This window comes from Symphalangus syndactylus, chromosome 6 (genome assembly GCF_028878055.3).
Source record: "Symphalangus syndactylus isolate Jambi chromosome 6, NHGRI_mSymSyn1-v2.1_pri, whole genome shotgun sequence".
Lineage (NCBI taxonomy): Eukaryota > Metazoa > Chordata > Mammalia > Primates > Hylobatidae > Symphalangus > Symphalangus syndactylus.
Window position 1 is genome coordinate 30,354,839 of NC_072428.2, and position 26,765 is coordinate 30,381,603.

At 36.8% G+C, this 26,765-nt stretch overlaps 1 protein-coding gene across 1 annotated transcript in view; it reads left to right on the forward strand.

Moving 5' to 3' along the window:
• LOC134736999 (uncharacterized) overlaps positions 1–14,987 on the forward strand; it is a 91,869-nt gene extending 76,882 nt beyond the window's left edge. The window contains exon 2 of the mRNA XM_063641901.1: positions 9,304–14,987. Within this exon, the coding sequence (XP_063497971.1) occupies positions 9,568–10,230 (663 nt within the window). The 5' untranslated portion in view covers positions 9,304–9,567 and the 3' untranslated portion in view covers positions 10,231–14,987. The remainder of the gene's footprint in view (positions 1–9,303) is intronic.
• The last annotated feature ends 11,778 nt before the right edge of the window (positions 14,988–26,765 follow it).

Below are 26,765 nucleotides of genomic sequence, written 5' to 3' on the forward strand. Positions count from 1 at the left end.
GGTATATACCCAGTAATGGGATGGCTGGGTCAAATGGTATTTCTAGTTCTAGATCCCTGAGGAATCTCCACACTGACTTCCACAATGGTTGAACTAGTTTACAGTCCCACCAACAGTGTAAAAGTGTTTTTATTTCTCCACATCCTCTCCAGCACCTGTTGTTTCCTGACTTTTTAATGATGGCCATTCTAACTGGTGTGAGATGGTATCTCATTATGGTTTTGATTTGCATTTCTCTGATGGCCAGTGATGATGAGCATTTATTCATATGTTTTTTGGCTTCATAAATGTCCCAAAACCATTCAAATCCTACAAGCAAACCTAGGCAATACCATTCAGGACATAGGCATGGGCAAGGACTTCATGTCTAAAACACCAAAGCAATGGCAACAAAAGCCAAAATTGACAAATGGGATCTAATTAAACTAAAGAGCTTCTGCACAGCAAAAGAAACTACCATCAGAGTGAACAGGCAACCTACAGAATGGGAGAAAATTTTTGCAACCTACTCATCTGACAGAGGGCTAATATCCAGAATCTACAATGAACTCAAACAAATTTACAAGAAAAAACAACCCCATCAAAAAGTGGGCGAAGGACACGAACAGACACTTCTCAAAAGAAGACATTTATGCAGCCGAAAAAGAGTATCTTAAACAGTGATATTTATAATTATACTGAATGATGAAAGACTGAATGCTTTTCTCAAATGATTAAAAATATGGCTAGGATATCTGCCTTTAGCTTTCTTATTAAATACAGTGTTGGAATTTCTAGACGGTACTGTAAGACAAAGGAAATAAATGGCATACAGTTTGGAAAGAGAAAAAAATATGTTTGTATTTTCAGATGACAAAACTTTCTACATAGATAATCCCTGCAAATCCATAAATAGTAAAAGAAAACGCAAGAGTAAACCACCCAGTACTAGTGAGTTTAGCAGGGTTGCAGGATACAAATTAAACATACAAAATGCAATTTATTTTCTAAATACTGGCAATAAAGACATGGCCACTAAAAATTTAAAATATAATACCACTTATAGTTTCTTAATGAAAATGAAATATTTAGGTATAATTCTAACAAAACATGCAAAAGACAGAATTTAAAAATTACAAAATGCGACAAAAAGAGACCTAAGTTGTAAATAAAAAAGGTATATTCGTGGACTGGGAAAGTTAGCATAATAAAGACGTCACTTCTTTTCAGATTGGTATACATGATTAACGCAAATTCTATCCAAGTCTCAGCAACATATTTTACACATATAGACAAAATTATTCTAAAATCTCTATGAAAAGGCAAAAACTAAAATAGGTAAAACAATTATGAAACAAAGAATAAAATAGGAAGCAACAGCTATCTGATTTCAAGACTTTTTATATAGCTACAAAAATAAAAAATGTGATTTTTGTACACAGAAATCAATGAAAAAACATAGAGAACATTGAAACAGACCTGTGCAAATATGTCCATCTGATATTTAACAAAGGTGCAAAAGCAATTCAATGGAGGAAAGACAGACTTGTAAACAAACAGTGAGAGAGCAATTGGACATTTATAGGTAAGATTTGGCCTAAGGCTTTCATCTTACAGAAATGTTAATTCAAAATGGATCATTGATTTAAATGAAAAGTGAAACTGTTGGAATCTAGGGCTAGGCAAAGAGTTCTTAGACTTGATACCATAGCACAATCCATAAAAGGAAACATCGATAAACTGGACTTGATCAAAATTAAAAAAAAAAAAACAATAACTTTAGGTCTGCAAAAGAGTCTTTTGGGGGATGAAAAGACAAGATATAATGTGAGAAGAAGTATTTGCAAAACACATATCTGTAAAGAATGTAAAGAATCTGAAATATATAAATAACACTTAAAATTCAATAGTAAAATAAATAAATTTGAAAATGGGCAAAAGATATTGAAAATATATTTCACTAAAGACATACAGATGACAAAAGCATGCATGAAACAATCAATAGCCATTTAGGAAATGTAAATTAAAGGCACAATATAATATCATTACTCTATCACAATGACTAACATTTTTACAAAAGGACAGTGACAATTCCAGATGCTGGAAAAATGCAGAGAACCTGGATCATTCATACAATCCTGAGATGTATGGGGACATGCAATGGAAAATGGTACATCTGCTCTGGAAATCACTTTGGCCACTTCTTAACAATCTAGATGTTGAAATTTCATATGACCTAACAATTGCACTCCTGGGCATTATCCCAAAGAAACAAAAACTTATGTTCATGCAAAACACTGTACATTAATATTTAAAGAAGTTTTATTTGTAATTGTCCCAATGGGGAAACTACTCAGGTGTTCTTCAACAGATGAATGAATGAATGAATGAATGAATGAATGAATGAATTGTGGTACATTTATACTACCATGGAAAACAACTCAGCAATAGAAAAGGAACACAACTATCTGAAAATAACAATCTAGATGCATTTCCAGAGACTTACACTGAGTGAAAAAAAGTGAATACTGAAAGATCGCGTTCTGTATGATTTCATTTATCTTACCTCCTTTAATTGCATTGTTCAACCAGCTCATGATTATAGGACCCCTCTCCTGAGTTCTCCAGTATCTCAGGCTCTCATAATTTTTTTAACATTCTTGGTTTAATTTGCCTGGAAATGTCTCCATATTGCCCTTGTTCTTGAATGATGGTTTAGTCAAAAACACAGTTCAAAGCTAGCTGTTACTTCTTTACAAAATGTAGAAGATATTTTACATTAGACATTACTGCTGTGGTGTCATTTTTTTGTGACTCCATTATAAATGATCCTTCCTTTCTACCTCTGGCTATATAGAGTTTTATCTTTTTCTATGGCAATGCTGTAATGCATTTGATTTAGGTAAAGAACTGCCCCATTCAGAAGGAAATCCATTGCTAAATGAGAATCTCAGGTAGGTCAATCAGTAAATGAAAAAAGGAGAAAATAAATACAGTCTTTGATACATTTGGTGCTTCTAACAAAAACAGTGTTTATAAGAAATGTTTAAGAAGCCCTTGGGAATAGTGGGGGAGTCTATATCTGGAATGAAGTGTCTGGATCTAACATGTCTCCTGCTTCCTTTGCTGGTGCTGGAATACCTCCTGCTTCAGTGGTTTCCAGAGGCTACTGGATTCTACCGTGGCTTTTATTCTAATAGTCGGTCAGTGGAGGTCCAATCCAGACAGGAACAGGCTCAGAGGCTATGCTATGACTCCCTGAATTTACTCACAGCCATGTCTCTAGAGAGGAGTCCTGCAGATAAATTTGAAATTCTATCCTTCTCTCTGAAATTGTATCTGTTATATATGAACAGTATATAGCAGATAAAATGTATATACATATATTGTTTATATATAGCAGATTTTATATATATATATATATTCACACACACTAAATGCTATATATATATATACACACACACAAAATAGTAGGTAGTGGTTTTAGCTTTACCATTTTTAAAAAATTTCTTTGTCCACATTTCTTCTCCATCCCAACTCCCTTTGACTGTTTTTTTCTTCAAAGTGCTTTATTACATTCTTGCATTGCAAGCTTAATTCCTCCATTTCTGTCTCATAACAGTTTAACATCGTTCTCTGAAGTCCTTTGCAGATTTCCTTGTTAACTGTGAGTTCCATGCTGTAGCTTCTCATTTGTGGCCTTTGTGTACTCTCTACTAGAGGCATGTGTATTCCTAATCTGTAGGTAATTTTTTGTTATATGTTCAGCAGTAATTGTTTTCTGTGAGTCCACACATGGGCCCTTAGCTGTGAAAGTTTCTTCGTGGGTCAGTTTAGTATTTCCTCTGCTAGTGTCCTAATGCTTCGCTGCTATTTTAATTTTTTAAAGTTGATATATAATATTTGAACATATTAATGGAGTACATGTGATATATTGACACATACATGCAATGTGTAATAATAAATTCAGGGTATTTAGTATGCACGCCCCCTCAAATATTTATCGTTTTTTTTGTGTCCTCATACAACTTTAAAGAAAAACTTTTACTAGAATGCAAAAATGTTGCACCACCGTAAGTACTATTTTGGATGCAAGAGTAGCAACTGTAGAATAAATTGAAAACCTCTTCATGAGGGCTGATGTGCTTTAGTGCCACCTGTTCGCTGGAGGTCCTCCAAGTCTCCTTGACATCTTTCTGCCACCTTGTCCTGTTGCCTTCACATTCTCCTAAAGTATATTCATTCTTTCCTTTTCATATTCTGTATAAAATATAACCTAATTGAAGATTTCTACCTGATGTGATGAAGTGAATAAAGAAGCAGAAATAATAATAACAATGGTCAATACAAAACACAGTAGGGGGGATAGGAAAGGTTGGTTAAACAAAAAGTACAGCTAGATAGGAGGAATATATTCTAGGCGTTCTATAGCACTATAGGGTGAATATAACTAACAATAACCTTTTTTGTATTTCAAATAGCTAGAAGTGCAGATTTTAAATATTTCCAACACAAAGAAATGATAAATGTTCGAGGTGATGGATATGCTAATTATCCTGATTTGATCACTACACACTGTATAAATATGCCAGTATTGAAATGTCACACTGTACCCCATAGTCTAATTATTATGTGCCAATTAATAATAAAAGCAAAAACTACACTATTTAAACATGCTTTCTCTCATCGATTTATTTAAATGACATAAAATTATATACAGTAATATGCACAACAATGTATTATTGAGTATGTATGACAATAATTGCAAAAAAAGAGGTAAGAGACAATAAAGCCATATAGGAGTAACATTTCTACATCTTTTAATATTTAGTATAAATCTGAAGTAGATTCCAGTAAGCTAAGAAGTATATGATAAGCACAATGGGAAGCATTAAAAAAAAAACTCATATGTAATACAAAAATTTTTAATACATTAGAAATATTAATTTAATAAAAATAAAGCAGTAAAAGAGGAAAAGAGAGAGAAATAGATTGGAAGCATATAGAACATTAAATGTGAAATGGCAGACCTAAATCAAATTATATCAATTACAATGTTACTGGCGGGTCTTTGTTCTTAAAGCTCCTAAGATGGTGGCAGGCCGCTCCCAACATAGTGAGATTACTTCCTTTACGTGTTTTTCTCTTACTTGATCTTGAACTCCACGCCCATCAGACATACCGGTATGGTTGAAGTAAGTCCAACAGACGGTGGCTGCAAGCCCTCCAGCACAACTAGGATTAATTATTTTCCCTGTCCAATAATAAGTATTTGAATGCATGCAAAGAGTGGCAGAATTATAGCAGTTGTGGGGCTTATGGGCTTGGGCAGTGAAAGTGGGGTTTCCTTTAGAAAAACCCCTATACGATGGGGCATCGATATTTCTGGGAAGCCGCATTCTCCATAGAAGCTCTTGGTAAGGGGAGCTACTGGTAGTATAGCAGCGTGGAAGAGGTACAGTGAGAGTGAAAGGGGGTAAAAGAACCGTAAAAAGAAAAATATGACAAGGGAGGGCCAAGGGGATCTACGATTCTAGTTACTTTCCTCACAGTTGTCGCTTGAAGAGCAGGCATAGATCCTCTAGATGTTCACAGGAATACCCAGCGTTGTCTCCTGGATTTTCAGGCTCCTTTGGCAATATCCAGGGTTTGACTCGAGTGTGATGTATCCAAGAATCCATTCCAGCTACTTTAACCATCGTTGGGCTAGATAAAATGACTGGGTAGGGTTCTTCACAGGATGTGTCTAGGAATGGGGAATTAGAGGGAAGGGACTTGACTAATACCACGTCACCACAGTGGAATAATTCCTTTCCCTCCTCTGGGGGACAAGTTCCCTGTAATGTTTTAAGAACTTGTTGATATTTGGCTAAGGAGGTGATGTCTGCAACTAAGTTGGCTGTCTCTCGGTCAAGCACAAGATCATTAGGAAGGGCCATCCATACAGCATCTTGTATGGACTAAGTCCCAATTTCTGGGGAGGGTTTCATATTCTTAGTAAGGCTATAGGCCACAGAGCAGGCCATGTGAGGTGGGTTTCTTGGATTAGCTTTTTTAGATTTTGTTTGAGTGTTTCTTTCATTTTCTCGGCTTTTCCTGAGGATTGTGGCCTCCAGGTGCTGTGTAAGTGATATCATATGCCTAATACCTGGGATACTCCCTGGGTTACTGAAGCCTTGAAAGCGGGGCCATTGACACTCTGTAAGCCTCGGGGAAGTATGAACCTGGGAATTATTTCAAGAATTAGTGCCTTTATTACCTCCTGGGCCTTTTCTGTCCTACAAGGGAAGGCCTCCGCCCAACCGGTGAAAATATCTACCCAGACTAGTAGATACTGAAATCCCTGAGATTTGGGGATGTGGGTAAAATCTAGTTGGCAGTCTTCTCCTGAGTAATGGCCTGTTCTTTGTTCTCCTGAAGGAGCTTGGTGATAAGGCAGGGGATTATTTCTTTGGCACACTTCACAGGCCCTGACTATCTGCTTGATAGTTTTGAAAAGGCCTGGTGCAGTAAATAATGATTTGGCCATCTGATGGGCATTATCAATGCCTAAGTAAAGGTTTCGTGAAGGATTTTAAGTAATTTCCGTTGGTTAGCTACAGGCAAAAGTATTTTTCCTTCTTCGGAGGCTAGCCATCCTGAGGGGAGGAAATTATGTCCTCGTGAGATTCCCTATTCTGTTTCTTCTGCTGAGTACTGAGGCTTGGTTTCCCAGAGGGGATTACCCCATACTAGGGGTCCTTCTATAAGCATTTCTAATGGAAAATCCCGCCCTACAGTTCTTTTGTCTTCAATCTGCTTGGCGGTTCCCTTCTATTTCCCTTTCCTGTTCTTTCTGATGACCCCGGCAGTGTAAGACTGCCACCTCTTTAGGTTTCTGTACAGCCAATAATAATCTCCTAATGGCTTCCTGATGTTTGATAGATGTTCCCTCAGAAATTAGGAATTCCCTTTCTCTCCATATTGCTGCCTGGGCATGGAGGACTAGGTAAGCATACTTAGAGTCTGTATATGTATTCACCCTTTTTCCTTCTCCTAATTCAAGTGTATAATGGCCCTTGCTTTTGCTAGGATGTCTTTCCCTAACAAAGGAGTGGGGCTTTCAAGCATAATTAGAAAGGCATGTGAAAAGAGTAAAGTTCCCCAGTCACAATTTAGTGGCTGGGAGAAGTATCTAGTGACTTCCTGTCCTAGGACCCCTCAGATAGTGACAGATCTGGAGGACAGTTGTCGGGGACAGGACAGTAAGACTGAGAAGGCCGCACCAGTGTCCAGGAGACAGTTAACCTCCTGGCCTTCAATGGTCAAGCATACCCGGGGCTCTTTGAGGGTGATGGCATGGGCTGGCGCTTGCCCTGGGCACCCTCAGTCCTGCTGCTGGATCATCTGGTTGGTGGCTTCTGACTCAGAGGACCATCGTTCCCTGGGGTAGTGAGCCTTCCAGTGATTCCCTTGACATAAGAGGCATGGACGAGGGGGTGGCTTATTTCTATTTGGACAGCCTTCTTTAAAGTGTCCTTGTAGACCGCACTGGAAGCAAGCCCTATTAGGCATTCGATTTGCCCAGCCTTTCCCCTTTTTAGAGCCTCCAAAGTCTGCTTGCCTGAGGGCCATGACTAAAGCAGTGGCCTTTTTTTTTTAATCCCATTTGTCCTGTTCCACCTGCTCCTCCTGATCTCTATTGTAAAAAAATGAGGTTGCCAAGTTCAATAGGGCTTCTAAGTTTTGCTCTGGGCCTAAGGCGGAGTTTTGAAGTTTTTTTCTAATTTCTGCAGCTGACTGAGTGATAACCTTATCCTTTAAGATTACCTGGCCATCAATAGAGTCAGGTGACAGAGAGGTATGCTTCCTTAATGCCTCCCTTAGTCTCTCCAGAAAGGCAGTAGGATTTTCTTCCTTTCCCTGTGTTAGAGTGGACATCATTGAATAATTCAAAGGCTTCTTCCTAGTTTTCCTTAGCCTTTCTAGCACACAAGTTAGTAAATGTCTGCGGCACCAATCTGCATGTTCTGATTTTGCTTCCTAATAAGGGTCTTCACTGGGAACTGCCTGCTGGCCTGTGGGGAATTGTTCTCTTTCCTCTGTTGCCATCCTGTCATTGACCTGACTGAGACACCAGAGATCGCCGAACTCTCAGGCTGCAGTTACGGTGGCACTTCTCTCATTTGGGGTTAGTGTCTGATTTAGCAGTAGCATTATATCTCTCCATGTCAGATCAAAGGATTGTCCCAACCCTTGTAAAACATCAGTATAGCCATCAGGGTCATGTAAGAATTTACCTAGGTCTATTTTAATTTGCTTCAAGTCTGAAAGAGAAAAAGGTACATGCACTCTGACTGGGCCAAATTCTCCTCCTCCCACCACTTGGAGGGGGCATAATCGGGGAATATTGACACTCCTTGGTTCATTGTTTACCCCTTTGTCTATCTCCTTTTGGACCATTTGGGTTCAAGGGGGGGGTCCTTATTAGTTGGGGAAGGAGTCGGGGGCACGTTGGGGTAGGGAGGTAGACTCTGAGGCCTTCCTGTAGGGCATAAATTAAACTTTTTACGTAATTGTGAGTTGCTTCTTAATGAAAAGAAAGTTTGTACATATGGCACTTCACTCCATTTGCCTTCCTTTCTACAAAAGAGGTCTAGCTGTAAGATGGTGTGATAATGTATACTTCTCTCAGGAGGCCAAGTTTCTCCCCTTTGAAGAGTATATTGTGGCCAGGAGGTACTGCAGAAGAATATAAGTCATTTATTTCGTAGCATCTGAAGGTCAAATTGGTCCCAGTTCTCCAGAATGCATCTTAGGGGTGTTTTTGTCTTGGGGAGAATGTTTCCCATCTGGAAAAAGAACATAGGGATGCCAGCACCCCTAGTCATTTTCTAATAAGCATTAGTCCTAGAGCGTCCTCTATGGTCCTAATGCTTATTCCTTTCCAGGGTGCATAACCACCCATGGACCTCTGCTTATCGGATTAGTTACACTCACCTATGTAGCAGTCCTGTACCTGTTTTCCCACCTTTCTTGACCACAAAGAAAGGGGTCCAGGCTGCTGGAGTCTAGCGGTCCTTTACCAGCGTGCCCAACATTGCCTTTGTGCTCAGGGGCAAAGGTTTGAGCTTGGCTGGATTCCTGAGTATTTCATAACAACCCAGCTGCCCCATCAAGGTGCATTCCCATAAGCAACATCCTATCAAATTCATTTCAGAGAGGGTGTAGGTAACTTTTTGAGTCAGGATTGAGATAGAGTTTTTGCCCACTAGGGCCTTTGTCCTTCTTTTCCTTAGTAGGAATATGCCCTAATTATCTATCTTAAACTTTTTGTTGCCCCAGATTAAGTCCTTTTGGGTATGAAATATGAGAGGCGGATCCTGTTTATCCTACGTGCCTTTTTCCTATGAGAAGGAGAGCAAGGAGAAAAAAACAGTCTTGCTGGTTTTTATGTGCTAAAGTCCAGTTAATAAACTGTTGGGTGCTATGTTGTCCTTCCAGTAGTATTGACTGACATAGGATCATTAGGCAAAGCTGTGAGAGAGACAATTCCTCTGCTATGTGCAGTATGGGGACTTGGTCTCCTGCCCCTGAGCCACTCCAGCCATGACTAAAAGGGGCCAAAATACAGCTTGGGCTGTGGCTTCAGAGGGTGCAAGTCCCAAACCTTGGCAGCTTCCATCTAGTGTTGAGCCTGAGGGAGCACAAATGTCAAGAATTGAGGTTTGGGACCTTCCACCTAGATTTCAGAAGATGTATGGAAATGCCCAGATGTCTAGGCAGAAGTTTGCTACAGGGGCAGGGTGCTCATCGAAAACCTCTGTTAGAGCAAAACCGAAAGGAAATGTGGGATCCAAACCCCAACACAGAGTCTCCACTGAGGCGCCGCTTAGCGGAGTTGTGAGAAGAGGGCCACTGCCCTCCAGACCCCAGAATGGTGGATCCATCAACAGCTCATACCATGGGCCTGGAAATGCTGCAGACACTCAATGCCAGCCCATAAAAGCAGCCAGGAGTGGGGCTGTATTCGGCAAAGCCACAGGGTCGGAGCTTCACAAGGCCACAGGAGCCCACCTCTTGCGTCGGCATGACCCAGATGTGAGACATGGAGTCAAAGGAGATCATTTTGGAGCTTTAAGATTTGACTGCCCTGCTGGATTCTGGACTTGCACGAGGCCTGTAGCCTCTTTGTTTTGGCCAGTTTCTCCCATGTGGAGCAACTGTATTTACCCAATGTCTGTACACCCATTGTATCTAGGAAGTAACTAACTTGCTTTTCATTTTACAGGCTCAGAGGCAGAAGGGACATACCTTGTCTCAGATAAGACTTTGGGCTATGGACTTTGGAATGCTGAAATGAATTAAGCCTTTGGGAGACTGTTGGGAAGGCATGATTGGTTTTGAAATGTGAGGGCATGAGATTTAGGAGGGGCCAGGGGCAGAATGCTATGGTTTGGCTCTGTGTCCCTACCCAAATCTCATCTTGAATTGTATCCCATAATTCCCATGTGTTGTAGGAGGGATGCAGTGGGAGATAATTGAACCATGGGGGCAGCTTCTGCCATACTGTTCTCGTGGTAGTAAATATTTCTCACGAGAGCTGATGGTTTTATAAGGGGTTTCTGCTTTCGATTCTGTCTCGTTCTCTCTCTTGCTACCACCATGTAAGAAGTGACTTTTGCCTTCTGCCATGATGGTGACGCCTCCCTAGCCACTTGGAACTGTAAGTCCATTAAACCTCTTACTTTTGTAACCCTGTTACTTTTGTAACCCTCTTTCTTTTGTAACAGTCGCAGGTATGTCTTTATCAGCAGCGTGAAAATGGACCAATACACACATAAATTCAAATGTAGTTAGAGATAAAGAAAAACATTTTATAGTAATTAAAAGGATAATTTTTAATACAACGTAACAGTTTTAAAGTATACATAACTAAACACAAAACACTAGAATGAGTAAAACAAACTGAATACAATTGAATAGAAAATTAATAATTGGAGATTAAAATATTTTATTAATAGACTGAACAAATGTGAAGATCAGCAAGGAAGTAAGAGACTTGAACAAATTATAAGCCATCTATACCTAACAGACATCCATAGGATACTCAATCTAGTAGTAATAAAATAGAATTTGTTCTCAAATGCACATGAAACCCTATTAAATATAAAACAAAATCTTTAACAAATTTAAAATAATTGCATGAAATAGCTTCTTCAACAACAATCGAGCAAAATTATAAACAAAGAAGGCAATTTGGAAATTCACAAATATGTGAAAATTAAAACACTACTAAATAACCAATAAGCCAACAAAAAAACATAAATATTAGAGAAAAAAATCAAGATGCATAAAAATGAAGGTACAACAACCCCAAACTTTGGGGCTTCCATGAAAGCAGTGATAAGATATAAATTTATAGATGAAAAGGATTACGTTATAAAAGAAGAAATATCTTAAATCAATTTAACTTTCATGTTAAGACACTGGGGGAAAATCACGGTAAACCAGAATTAAACAGAAAAGGTAAATAATAAAAAATAGAGTGAGAATTAATCAAATGGAAAAGAGAAAAGCAATAGGAAGAATCAATTAAATCAAAAGTTGTTTATTTGAAAGATCCACAGCATTGACAAACTTTCAGCTAGACTGACCAATGTAAGAAGAGGGGATTACAAATCAGGAATGAAGTAAGTAACATTACCACGAACTTTACAGAAATAAAAAGGATTATAAGGTAATATTTTTAACAAATGTATGTCCAAAAATTAGATACCATACGTGAAACTGACAAATTCCTAGAAAGGAACTGAAGCTGCCTTAGAAATACAAAATCTAAACAGTCCTGTAACAAGTAAAGAGAATGAGGTGGTAACTACCACACACACAAAAAAGCACAGACTCAAAATAATTTACTGGTAAAATTTACCAAACTTCTAAAAAAGATTTTTTTATAAATTTTTTTCACGGACTCTTTCAGAAAACAGAAGACGGCCGGGCGCGGTGGCTCACGCTTGTAATCCCAGCACTTTGGGAGGCCGAGGCGGGCGGATCACGAGGTCAGGAGATCGAGACCATGGTGAAACCCCGTCTCTACTAAAAATACAAAAAATTAGCCGGGCGTGGTGGCGGGCGCCTGTAGTCCCAGCTACTCGGAGAGGCTGAGGCAGGAGAATGGCGTGAACCCGGGTGGCGGAGCTTGCAGTGAGCCGAGATCGCGCCACTGCACTCCAGCCTGGGCGACAGAGCGAGACTCTGTCTCAAAAAAAAAAAAAAGAAAACAGAAGAAAGAAAAATTCTCATCTCATTTTATGGGTACACTATTATCCTAATACAATAGCCAGAAAAAAAAGAAAAGAAAACCATAAATATCTTACTAATATAGACACATAAATCATTAACAAAATGCTAGAAAACTGAACTCAGCAATATATAAAAAGATTATATCCCATAACAAGGTGGGTTTTATCCTTGGACTTCAAATTTGGTTTGACGTCCAAAAACCAATTAATATAATACACCAGACTTACAAAACCAAAGATAAAAGTCACTTGAATATCTCAATAGATAAAGAAAAATTGCTATAGAAATTCAACTACTCTTCCTGATAAATACACTCAACAAGCTAGGAATAAAACAGAGCTTCCTCAGCCTGATGAAGAATATCTGTTAAAAAAATACATGGCTAAATTTATGCCTAATGTTGGGTGTAAGATCAGCAACAAGACAGGGATGTTGGCTTTCATAATTTCTACTCAGAATTGTAGTGGTGGTAGGCAACCACAGGGAAAAAAAAAGACTTTTATATAGGAAAGGAGAAAGTAAAATTGTCTCTATTCACAGATGACAAGTGCTGGACTGGATGTGGGAAAATGGAAATCTCCATACATGCTAATCGGAATATAAAATTGTGCATCTACTTTGGAAAACAGTTTGCAGTTTCTCAAGTGAAATTTGTAGATACCATAGGACATCACATTTCTATTCCCGTGTACATACCCAAAATAAATGAAAACATGATCACACAGAAAATTTTTGATGAATGTTCATAGCAGCATTATTCATTAAAGTAAAAAAATGAAAACCACACAAATGTTGATGAACTGATGAATGGATAGAAATACGGTATACCTATAGAATAGAATATTATTTGACAATTAAAATGAATAAATTATTGACACATAGTACAACACAAACCTTGAGAACATTATGCTAATTGAAAGAAACAAGTCAGAGAGATGAAATATTGCATGACTTCATTTATATGAAATGTTCAAAACAGGCAAATTTATAGAGCTAGAAATACATTAGTGATTGTCTAGGATTGGGGGTGAGAAAGAATGGGAAGTGACTGCCAATGGCGTGAAATTCTTTTTTGGGGTAATGAAAATATTCTAAAATTGATCATGGTGATGTATGCACAATTTTGAATGAATTTTACCCATTAAATATGTGAATTATAGGGCACATGAATTGTATCTCCATAAAATGTGTTATTTAAAATTCTATGGAGTACAGACAGTGAAAACACATTCACTGGCATGCCTGCTGTCTGGAACAAAGCAAAATGTACTAACAAGCATAATAATAAATTGTAAGGAAATTGGAGGAGTTTATATCAAATTTTTAGAGACAAACTAGTGTAAACACTCTAGTATAATTGTACTTATGTGTACAATTGTATAATTTCTATTAAACCAATTGTATAATTGTATAATTTGTACTTACAAATCATTTGTAAGTACATCAATTATACATCAAAATAAATCAATCACATAATTTGTACTTAATTGAGCAGGTGTGTAAAAAGCCACTAATATTCTCTTTATTCAATATGCCTTATTTATTTATTTCAGTAGCCAAAGATTTTGGAGTATTTATAGTTTCATTTGTGGCTTCAGTTCCATAGTCAATTTATTCAATAAGTTCTTCATTTCCTTAACTATTAATCTACTTCCTGGAGAATTTCCAGTTTTACCTCTTGCTGTTTAGGAAATCATAGAAATGTAAGTGGTTTGATTGTAATCAATACAATTTTGTTTTGTCTTATGTAACCACAGGATTACACATGAGTTTTATATGTGAGAATTTTTTTTATACCAAAGGTAGGATACTCAACGTCAGATAGCTTACCTTATTCCTCTGTGTTTTCTTAATACATGGTTCAGAGACATATTCAATGAAATTTTGAGGAATGAACAAATAAATGGCTCCATAAACAAAAATTATAATTACAACACATGAAGGTAAACTTGTGTATGATTTTCACACATCATAATATAAGCAGCTGCCAAAGAATGAGAAAAGTACATACAGATTAGAGAAATTACAAAGGACTGAATTAAAATAAAAACAAAACGTACCCTGGTCTTTAAAGAATTAGTTATACTTAGTCTATAAAGGCAATTATTATTTTATGAAGAAATCAAACTCTGTGTCACAGAATATAGGATTAATGAAGAGTTGTTCCTCTTCTCCTTGACCATATCTGGCCCGTTCTCTTTCCAAATTCCTGCTCTTTTGTGTGCGAGACGGGAAGATCAGAGACCATTTAGGGGAGATTAGAAAGGCAAACTCACAGAAGCAGAGTGGAGGAGTGGTTGCCAGGGGCTAGGGGGATGGGAGAAATAGGGAGATGTTAGTCACAGGGTACAAATTTTTAGTTATTAGCTGAATAAGTTATGGGAATCTAATACACAACATGGTGACTGTGGTTATTTACTGGAAATTTGCTGTAATAGTAGATCTTAAGTGTCTTCACACAAACACACTGACACACAGTTGTAACAATGTGTGATTGTTAATGTCTGAATATAATGTAATCATTACATAATGTATTCATATATAGAATCATCGCATTGCACATTTTGAATATATTCAATTTTTATTTGCCAATTATACCTCAATGAAGCTGGAAGAATGAAAAAAAATGCAAAAAAAAAGGGCCTGGTTTGAAATTTTGAAATCACAGCTCTTTCATTGAGTGCTGTCATGCAAATTTCATGACGTCTTTACAATTTACAGTAAATGGAAATGATAAAGGAACCTATTTCACAGAGTTCATTGAAGAGTTAGGTGAATTAATAAATGAAAATCATTTAGTACAAGGCCCAACACTTGGAAAGCACTCAGCATACTTAGTAGTTATTTTTAGTGAACAAGATTATAGCGACTACATCTCTGTTATAGCAATTTCTTCTGTAACCACAAAAGCTTGTCACTCAATTTGATACAGTGAAATGTAAAATTATGTCACTTAACAGTTTGCATATTCCAACAAAGCTCATATGATAAATATGAAGCTCATAATCCTCAGCCATAAATTTGGGGAGAAATGCTGGACTCACTTCAAAATGGATGGAAATTATAGTTTAATGCAATAACTACTAACCTTCCTCCATCATTTTTATATGAGGTGTTTACTATCTTCAGGTATTTGTCTCCTAAGAGTTATACATCTGAGCTCAAATATTCTTAAGTATCTCATAAATAACACAAAACTACATGAGCTGTTTCTTGACATGTACATAATCATGAAAATTTCAGTTAACAGTGCTAATAAAAATGATCTAAGATTCGAGTTTATAGCACAATTATTAAGTAGGCAACATTTAATAAATTACAGTTAATCTTCACTACAGCAACAATAAAACTACTTTATGTTGTAGAAATTTAGATTAACTCAGAGGTCTCCAAGGGAATAAGGATTCATTACGTTTGTCTGGAACTTTGTACTTAAAAGAAAAAAAACTATGTATCAACATAACCACTCATCAGAAAAGGTTTGTATTATTACATTTATTTTAAAGATGATGAATCTAATATGTAAAGACCTAAAGTGACAGGCACAGAATCACAGAAGTATCAAGTTGAATAATCAGTCTCGTTTTTCCACAGCAGAGCACCTAGCCCTGTGATTAGCTCAAAGTAAGAGCAAAATATATATTGAATAGATGGACTAACTAGAACTTAAATTAATGAAAGAATAACTATACACATCTTGCTTAAACTGAGAAGAGATACAAGAATTTAGTAGAAACACGGAATGAAAAAGTGTACCAATTTACCAGGCTGCATACAGCTGGTTCCATGGCAGAGATGAAATGAGGAAAAATGCTTTTGATCAAAGCCTTCTACAGTCTTTGTAAGGCCAGTGGCTGATATCATACCCAGATCGTTTTTAGGACTTCACAAACTTATTTGAATACATAAAGGCAAACATGGATCATATTATATGTGAACTTTCAGTTGGCAGACAATGAGAAATTAGAGTCATTGTTGTCTTTGAAAAGTTCGTTGTATTCTTATGAAGTTACACTCTTTCCCCCAGACAAATGCATTTTCTACAATGAGAATTCATAAAATAAAATTTTTTTTAATTGTCTAAATCTTCTCCAGCCTAAATTTATCACCATTTTAAGCAATTTTCTTTATCCTCATCAGGGAATTTTGAATTATGGTTTACACAAAAGAAAAAATGATGAGTGTATTATACAATATAAGGGGCCCATCTTAATTTAGATTAATAATTTGCTTATATCATCAAGCATAAAGGATGTAATAAGAGCAAAGTCAGCCAGGTGCGTTGGCTCCCATGGTGTATATGTACCACATTTTCTTAATCCAGTCTATCATTGTTGGACATTTGGGTTGGTTCCAACTCTTTGCTATTGTAAATAGTGCCGCAATAAACATACGTGTGCATGTGTCTTTATAGCAGCATGATTTATAATCCTTTGGGTATATACCCAGTAATGGGATGGCTGGGTCAAATGGTATTTCTAGTTCTAGATCCCTGAGGAATCGCCACACTGACTTCCACAATGGTTGAACTAGTTTACAGTCCCACCAACAGTGTAAAAGTGTTCCTATTTCTCCACATCCTCTCCAGCACCTGTTGTTTCCTGACTTTTTACTGATGGCCATTCTAACTGGTGTGAGATGGTATCTCATTGTGGTTTTGATTTGCATTTCTCTGATGGCCAGTGATGATAAGCATTTATTCATATGTTTTTTGGCTGCATAAATGTCTTCTTTTGAGAAGTGTCTGTTCATATCTTTCACCCACTTTTTGATGGGCTTGTTTGTTTTTTTCTTGTAAATTTGTTTGGGTTCATTGTAGATTCTGGATATTAGCCTTTTGTCAGATGAGCAGGTTGCAGAAATGTTCTCCCATTTTGTAGGTTGCCTGTTCACTCTGATGGCAGTTTCTTTTGCTGTGCAGAAGCTCTTTAGTTTAATTAGATCCCATTTGTCAATTTTGGCTTTTGTTGCCATTGCTTTGGTGTTTTAGACATGAAGTCCTTGCCCATGCCTATGTCCTGAATGGTACTGCCTAGGTTTTCTTCTAGGGTTTTTATGGTTTTAGGTCTAATATTTAAGTCTTTAATCCATCTTGAATTAATTTTTGTAGAAGGTGTAAGGAAGGGATTCAGTTTCAACTTTCTACATATGGCTAGCCAGTTGTCCCAGCACCATTTATTAAATAGGGAATCCTTTCCCCATTGCTTGTTTTTGTCAGATTTGTCAAAGATCAGATGGTTGTAGATACACTGAATGAAATAAAAGAGGATACAAACAAATGGAAGAACATTCCATGCTCATGGGTAGGAAGAATCAATATCGTGAAAATGGCCATACTGCCCAAGGTAATTTATAGATTCAATGCCATCCCCATCAAGCTACCAATGACTTTCTTCACAGAATTGGAAAAAACTACTTTAAAGTTCATATGGAACCAAAAAAGAGCCCGCATCGCCAAGTCAATCCTAAGCCAAAAGTACAAAGCCGGATGCATCAGGCTACCTGACTTCAAATTATACTACAAGGCTACAGTAACCAAAACAGCATGGTACTGGTACCAAAACAGAGATATAGATCAATGGAACAGAACAGAGCCCTCAGAAATAATGGTTTGCCTTCTTTATTAATTAGATCAATAAATATTTCGTGACAGTCTATTTTCCAGTCACCTTCATAATGGGTGATAACACAGAGAACAAGACATAAAATGTACTGCTCTTAAATAAGTTACATTTAAATGAGGGAAAATGTATAATAAAAACATGAACACATAATTAAGATAATTTGAAATGATGATTAATAGCACAAAGGACATAACACTGGGAAATGTTCTGGACAGAAACTTTAAGGATGAAGCATGGCTGGAAAGGTGACCCAGTTGTGTGTTTCCAAGGTGATATGTGAGCTGAGACATAAATGGTAAGCAGAATACTTCAAAGAGGAACACTGCAGGCAAAAGGAACAGCAAGTGAGGAGACTCTAAATTGGAAATAAGCTTAGGATGTTAGAAGAGCTGTATATAAAGGGCAGTGTGACTAAAACACAGTGGGTGAGCCGTGAGGAGGTAATTCTAAAAGATAAGATCTGAGAGGTATACAGGAATCTGAGTACCTGAGAGTCTTCTAGGCATGGAGTTTGCATTTTATTTTGGCATCATGTGGCAAAGCAGTTGAGAAAAATGAGTTGGTGAAAAGGGAGGGATAAGAGGATGTGAAAGGCAAGGCCAACCTTGGAATGGGAGTGAATTGTAAGATCCAGGGAAAAATAATGCTTATAGGGTTTACATAACATTTATTAGGTAAAATCTGGTCCAGTGAACTTCAGGGTGAATGCTGTGGTCAGTTGGTTGAAAACAGATTGGACCAAACTGTACAAATGGAAATATAATGATGTTGTATAAAGTATTGTCCAGGGTCTGCTAATGGGACTGAATCAAAGCCAAGCCTGAGTAGCATCTGTAAATGTCTCCATCCAATTGCAGGGGAATTATATGGGTTGGGAGGGGAGCTGGCTGAGCTAGGACAGAATACCTTTAGGGTAATCTGAGGCTGTGGGTCAGGGTGAGAGTGGAAGGTAGATGGGGAGTGTGCTTAGATAGAGAGCTTGGAGAGATCTGCAACGTAGTTTGGGAGAAGAGCCAAAGTCAAAGACGGGTGCTACAGCTCAGGTATGGAGTTCAAAGTGCAATTAAGTTAGAGTCAAAAGGCTAAGAGGTTGAAATGAAGAATAGCTCATACCTGTGGCCATGAATGGCAAGAAGATGCTGCATGTTGCAGACTCCATGGCCTTGGGGTGATCCTGGCAATTGCAACAGCCCTGTGGGATTAGACAATTACAGCAATGTTGAGGTAATTAAAAATTGGAAATTTTGTCTTGCCTGTTTAGTGCCTGCCAAACACATAGCTTAAAACCATTAATACAGGTGTTGCAATCCATTTGATTCAGCATCTCAGTCCTATTTTTAAGAAATGTACTTAATTAAGATAAGAAAATTAGCTCAACTTATGCCTTTAATCTTTACAGACACATTTTTTTATATGAATGTCAGTAAGAGGAGCCAGCATATGAATAGAGAGATCATGTGGTCTTCCACCCAAGAGATAATGACCATCACTGTTTCCTGCCCAATCTAATCGGACCATTTCAAATCTATATTTCAAAGCCAGATAGGCTTTGGGTCCTGGCCAAGGCACTCCAGACACCGTCACATTGGCTTTCTTCCCATTGGCCCACTGTAATATGCAAAGGACGGATCATGTTTAAATTTTTTAGTGCCAACTGGCTGATTTAACTCACAACACAGTATTTAACGCCAAGACCTCCTGTTCTGTGGTAACAAAGAAAGGAAAGGTCAGCCAAGATTATTGCAAATTAACCATATAAAGAGCCAATGTATCTATACTCTTTTTAAAAAATGTAATTTATTATAACTGTCTTACACTTCCATCCTAGGAAGAAGATAAATTTCATTTATTCAAAAAATTATCGAGTGCTGGGTACTGTGCTAAATACTGTGTATACAGTGTGCATTGATACGTGAGCATATTGACATTAAAATCAATAATTTACATGAAGGAAACCATCAAAGTTCAATGATAAAAATTATTGGGGTGACAAATTTGGAGGAACCAAGGACTTAGGCAAGCAAATCCAAAGCAACCAATTTGAAGAAAAATAATGTGTAGGTGTGTGCATACATATCATTGCCTGTGTTTTATATGTTCAGCATATTCCTTCCCATGTTCCACCACCTTCTACCCAAGTTCTTTTAGATTCTTGTTCTGGCTTAGGTATCTTGAAAAAGCAAGTCAACAGGCAGAAATAGGATGTCTTTCTTATTTCTAACACATCTTCAGTGACTGTAGTAACTGCTTTCATCACAACTGGTCTTTGTCTCTTATTAAGGTCACAAAATGTGAGATTTCATAAAGAGCTATTCTAATATAGACAAGTCAATCTCAATGTCAAGTATTAGCACCTGTCATATTTGACTAGAAGGAATACTGCTAGGCACTCTGCAGGATCTAATTATGGTACTTACCGTCAAATTTATGACCATTGACAAGAAAGCTTTTTAAGCAACGATAGAGGATGCTTTTAAAAGTATATTTCTGGTGTATGTTATCAAAGGTAGTGGTTTTGCTGGCTGTACACTGTTTTGTCAGACAAAAGGTACACGAGCTGTTGTTTCATTGATCCAATGGTGACTTGAAGCATATCTTCTCAGTGTTCCCAGCCTTGTCCACAGGCCTTACAGGAACTAAAGAACCTCCTCCATGTCTCGGTTGGCCTCAAGGCAACATCTCCATATATAATTGCTAACATCTCCAAATGGATGCTAATGCACTATCTTTTTATTAGACTCTGTATTCATGCCCCCAAATTGACCTCATTCTGTCAAAGTATAATTCCCTGTATCTTTCTGTAAGATTTTATGTTCCTACTTCATTTTGAAAATGGTAGATACAACCTTTTTTTCATTTAAGCTTAGCTTTGTATCAATGTTTTGTTCCATTTTTCAGCATTTCTAAATTCTTAGCATTATGTGGGAAATGGAGCTAGCTGGAGGGTGTTTACATTTGCTTAGGATATCTTGTTGCTTAAAACAGAAATCCATGTGAGATCTTTGAATCTTGATTTTCTCCAAGGTCTTAACAATTCAGGTTCCACAAAGGTTGAAAATATAACATAAATTTGTGTATATAAAAATTCACGGGGTATTTCAATATGATAATTTGAGGTTTTGTCAATATTATTCACTATCACATTAGATTAGCTAATGTCATTTCATATGAGTCAGAGGAAATAAGAGATAAGAAAATAGTTTGATCAGAGACAAAAAATCCAGTGCAAGTAAATTGAGTGGAATACAGGTTGATTTGAGTAGTGTGGGGGAGATATTCTGAATAAAAGAGACTGATGCTGGTAGAAAGATCTTAGGATTCTAAGGGGAATTTTTTATACTTCAGAGCAATGTTAAACTATCCCCTTTAATATAAACTATTGCAGTCAAAACCTTTATATCAATACATGAGAAACAAGTAAACTATTTCCCTGCCATCTGGGTGTTCCAGATTCAGAACTTCAGGGAAATTATCACACTCACGGAAACAGACTGAATATAGAATATAATGTTACTTCTTATAAAATAGTTATATTGAAAGCCAATATATTGCTATGTGGGGAGTGAGGAGGAATATGAGGAAATGGAGGCTGAAAGATAAATAATAACAAAAGCTACTTGTAAAGAACTTGGTGCCTTTTGTTTGATTTTTGTTTTGTTTTCTTTTGCTTTGCTTTTTTAAAAAAATTAAAGCTCTGAAGGAGACTGTGCAAGTTTACTTGACATTAGTTTTCATGATCGACATCCCTATTACATTAATCTATTTCCGACGTTACTTACATCCAGTAAAACCAACTCTGGTGGTCCGGATGCAATGGCAAACAGCAAGGTACATGTTATTCTTGCTTAGAAGAATCAAATAAAGTAATGTGCTTGGACAGTTTACCCTATATATTTATCAGTGTGGAACACAGAGGATTTCATGTTCATTGAAAGATTAGAAAGACTGTGGAAGATAATTGTAGCCCAGTTTGTAAAGTCTCCGTAGTTACTTGGAGAATGTTGGAAGGCGGCTTTTCTTTTCTAGTGAACCTGCAGGCTCACTTAGGGAGGGCCATGTAAGTGCTAAAAATTGAATTATAGAAACATTAAGGAAAAAATATTTTATGGCATTTGAATATATTCTGTATACTTGAGATGAAATAATACTTTTCCCTTAGATAGTTAAATGTTGTCCTTATATGTGTACTGCCTTTATTTATAAGTTTACCTATGCCAGCGATTCCCAATCTTGGTGTGCATTAGAATCACCCTCAAACAGAATTCTGGTATCTCCCTTTCCCCACAGATACGTTAAATTAGAATCCTTAGAGTTGTACTGTGAGCATCCATGTTTTAAAATAACTCCCAGAATGGCTTTTCATAGATAAAAGTCTGAGGACAATTGAGATAAGCAAAGCTTTCTCCCTACTCCCACCACTATCCTGTCTACAAAGGGGAATTTCAGTGCTTCTGTTGTTTGAATCATCTGAAACTTCAGTTTGTTGTAAAGTCCAAATTCAAAAATGATTTAAATGCGTGATTACAACATAAAATACTCGTTAAGAGAAATTGCTCTGATTTTCAACGATGTTTCTTAAAGATGTCTAATAAACTAACATAGAATCATTGGTATGTAAGATTGAAATGATTTGCACAGACCAATGCAAGCTCTAAATTAAAAAAAAAAAAAAAAGTCTGGACCAGGAATATCTGAGTACTAGTGGTACACATTCTTAATGTGTTCACACGTTATTTCCATTGTTTCTGTGTTAGAAAAATTGGGAATGAGGAGAATAATGTATATTATGGAGACATCATTTTAAAGACAAAATGTCAAACATCAGTTAAACTAAAAGCTTCTCATATTCTTCTTTAGATACGTAATGTCACCACAGTCTTGAAAAATCTTGCTCTGGGAATAAACTTTTCAAACACAAGTTGGTGCCATTTTATCTTATTACTGTTAGGTTTTGTTACCCTCTGAAAGACATTTAAAAAGTAAATGTCTTTAAACTAAATGATATTCAGAACCAGTGTTTGAAATGGAGACTTTTTATTTCTTCATTTCTGAAACTGTCTTTTAGATTTTGTAAAATTGTCTTTAAAACTATGTAACTATCATCTAAGAAGTAAACTTCCACTAAAGAATAATTAGTGAACAGCTCTGAAATGTATTCCTCATCCATTCATACAACATATATTTCCTTGATTCCGGCTCCTAAGTCTATATACTCAATGTGTTAGGTCCTGAGATTATCATGGGAAATAAAACAGACAAAGTCTCTAATAATTTTCGTAAGATTTTTTAAAAGGGAAAACAGAGAATATTGGTACAACTTTAATACGGAATTTGAAGAAAAAGAAACATGTTAGGATAGAAACATCTGTCTGGGGGCCAAAGCAACTTCATCTTGGATGCTAATCCACTATGCTGACATCTGATCAACCCCAGTTCCGGGAAGGCCTATAAGAATTCTAGCTTACGTATTGTTCTTTGTTTCTTACCATAAATTCTGCCACTAGGTAAAACAACCTTGATGTTATGATACCTCAATTGTTCTACACATCCCTTCTGGACCACCCTTTCCCTATCGTATATAAACCCTGGGTCTAAGGGGCAATGGCACAGGGGTTCACCATCCTGTCTTGCCACCACCTGAGACACAGATGTGGCTTGCTTAAGTGTTTCTTTCTGAGAAATTGGATTTGTCAGCCTCTTTCTTTGGCCTATCATCTTCCTTGGACTTTGGGGTAAGTTTGCATGGTTCATGGTAAGAATGGCTCATGGAGAGGGTAGCAAACAATGACATAAAACTTCTTAGAGTTGATGTGTGATGTGTTCTTACTATTGATTTTGAAATAAAAAGATCATTGTTGACCTATAGGGGAAATCCTTTAAGGAGATTTATACTCCAGGATCACGTTTTTGAAAGGCAAAATATTCTTTGCCCAATTAGCAATACCAATTCAGGAATATTTATTTACCACTTCTACAAACTGATGATAGTGTAGTGCATTTTGATGTTTGGGATTTTAAAATTTCTGAAGATAATATATAGCTAAATATAATTGAAGATATTCAACCCTGTGTCAAGTACATATTTCCCACTCAATGAAACAGCTAATCTTTCCCCAAAACAGCTCCTCTGACAGTCTTCCCCATCAGTGAAGAATCCATCCTTCTAGTTATTTAGTCTAAACACATTAAAGTTAGACTAGACTGTTCTCTTTTTATATTTTGCTTATATACTTGTTTATATTTTCTATTTTTCTTCTTTAGAATGTAAACTCCATAAAAGCAATAATTTTCGAGTGTTTAGCTCAATACTTTAATCCTGTCAATGCATAACAGGTGGTAAGCATTCAGTAACTACCTAATTTCGGTGAATAAAATTACTTCTAAAAAGCAATTAAGAACGCATATGAAACATCATATTAGGCTGGGTGTGGAGGCTCATGTCTGTAATCCCAGCACTTTGGGAGGCCCAGTAGGGCAGATCACCTGACGTCAGGAGTTTGAGACCAGCCTGGCTAAAATCGTGAAACGCTGTCTCTACTAAAAATACAAAAATTAGCCAGGCATGGTGGCAAGCACCTGTAATCGCAGCTACTCGGGAGGCTGAGGCAGGAGGATAGCTTGAAACCGGGAGGCGGAGGTTGCAGTGAGCTGAGATCGTGCCATTGTACTCCAGCCTGGGCAAGAGAGTGAGACTCTCTCTCAAAACAAAATAAAACAAAATTATATTGATTCAGTGGCTTTCTCAGATATAAAGCTTTCTAAATAAGAGTTTAATTATGCTAATATCTATGAAGATGCCAAAAAACAGGCTTTGATTAGCACTGGGAAGTAAAGTAGAATTGAGGAAAGTAGTGTCGACCACTATAAAATCACTCTTCCCAAAATTCTCTGTTCAGTTATTTTAGTACAGATGACAATGCACTCTGCATTTTCTGAAGCCTCAATGCCTTTACATGGAAGAAAATAGAGTTGAATAACTCCTTGTTTCTGGAGGATCTGCGTAGAATGCGACCTATCTCTATTTAGACTTCGGAAGATCCTTGAAACTAAGGGTTGTGTCTTTTTGTTTTGTTTTGTTTTTCCTTAATTAGGACTAGTCAAAGGTTTGCATAAAAGTATTGGCAAATTTACCAACTCAGTAAATAATTGATAGTAAAACAATTTAATTGCACGGCAAAGACTTATAACTTTATAAAAATAATTAGGTAATCAAATTGAGAGAACTCTGAAGACAGAGATAAGCGACAGAACCTTTTTTCTGTGTTTCAGCCAGTTCAAGTTGAAGCCTCTGGTCTCTGACCAAAAGACTGCTTTCACCAGCCCCTTGTCTACCAGGTCTGGGAGAGTTTTTAGGCTGTGATGTGAAAATAAACCTGTGTTTTTATTATAAATGTAGATTAATGGGCCAAAAGCCATATCTACCGAATCAGAATCTAGGGCCCCAAAACTTACAGCTTTAATAAATGTCCCAGATTATCATTTGACCCTAAAAATTGAGAACCATGTTGCTTAGAGATTACAGCCAAGTGCTGAGATTTACCCATTTTATTTCCTTCCAACTGTAAGGTATATATTTCTATATTTCTATTTATTGTTTCTTGCCATCAAAAGTTATAATCTAATGCTGTTAACCAAAAACCTTTTTAAATAAACAATGGGATATAATTTCATTAAAAGTTTGATCCTGGCTGCTAAATCATTTCTTTTAACCCAACCACACACTCATAGTCCTGTTACTGTCTTAATGTCCATTTTGCACCTAGCATGACTACTATAGTAGAAAACAACCCTGTGTTTTAAGGTGACAAACCTTCCTAGACCACAATAATGGTGATTCAAACTAGAGTCATGTTGTGAATTTAATCATTTCTGAAATATTAGTAGCTGTACCCAAATGAACTTGGGGCAATCTGATAATATGATCAAATGGTTCTTCTGACTGCTGGCAGGGAGAAGAGGCAAAGTTAGCTTTTAGCTGAACTTATGATATAAGGAAAAGTGTGGGATCAGCTTCTGACATTTGCAGAATGTTGAGTTTGCAAGCACACTAGGAACTAGGCACATAGCAAAGAGTTGAGTTTCAAAAAATCACTCAAGATACTTTGGGTTCTAGGAAAATGATGAATTTGTGTCGGCTGAATAACTTCATGTTGATCTTTTCTGGTTTCCAGAGGCCCACTTAATAGAAAAAAGAACAAATCAGATGGATGTGTCACACTGGGCACTACAAATATATTTAAATGATTATTTAAGCAAAAGCAAGTACATTGAAACTGTACTCTTTAACTAGCTTTATTGATTGTTAGGTAAAACCTAACTATAGAAAACAAGCAAAATGAATTTAGAAAGCAAAAGAAACAACAATAAACCCGCAAAAGACAAAAACAAAACAAAGAACTTTATAGACCTGTTTTTAACTTTGTACATAGCAGTGCTATGAAACTATTAGTGTAGTATCACTAAACAATGTAACAATAATTTGTCAAAAGTAGTTTCTAATACATTTTTGAACTTGAATCTTATAGAGGAAAAATCTTATAATATGAGAGCTTTAGGAAATAGATCCAGGCTATCTTATGCCAAAGTGAGTTTCTGAAATTTAGAACTGATGATTTCACTCTCCTTTTTTCTGGTTCCCTCCTGCTTCCTCTCTGAAAATACCAAAAACTCTGAGAATACTAAATCTGTACAACAGTGTTGTACCTTAAGCAAACTCAAACAATTTTTTCATAATACATTTTCAGTTTATGAAAAATAATGGGTGAGCACTATAGGATTGGTCATTAGTAAAATGCAATTCATGAAAGTCTGAGTCAAAAAGAAGAGCAAAGTTTCAGCTTAATTCATTCAGGTAATTTTGAGTGAAGCAGCTTTACA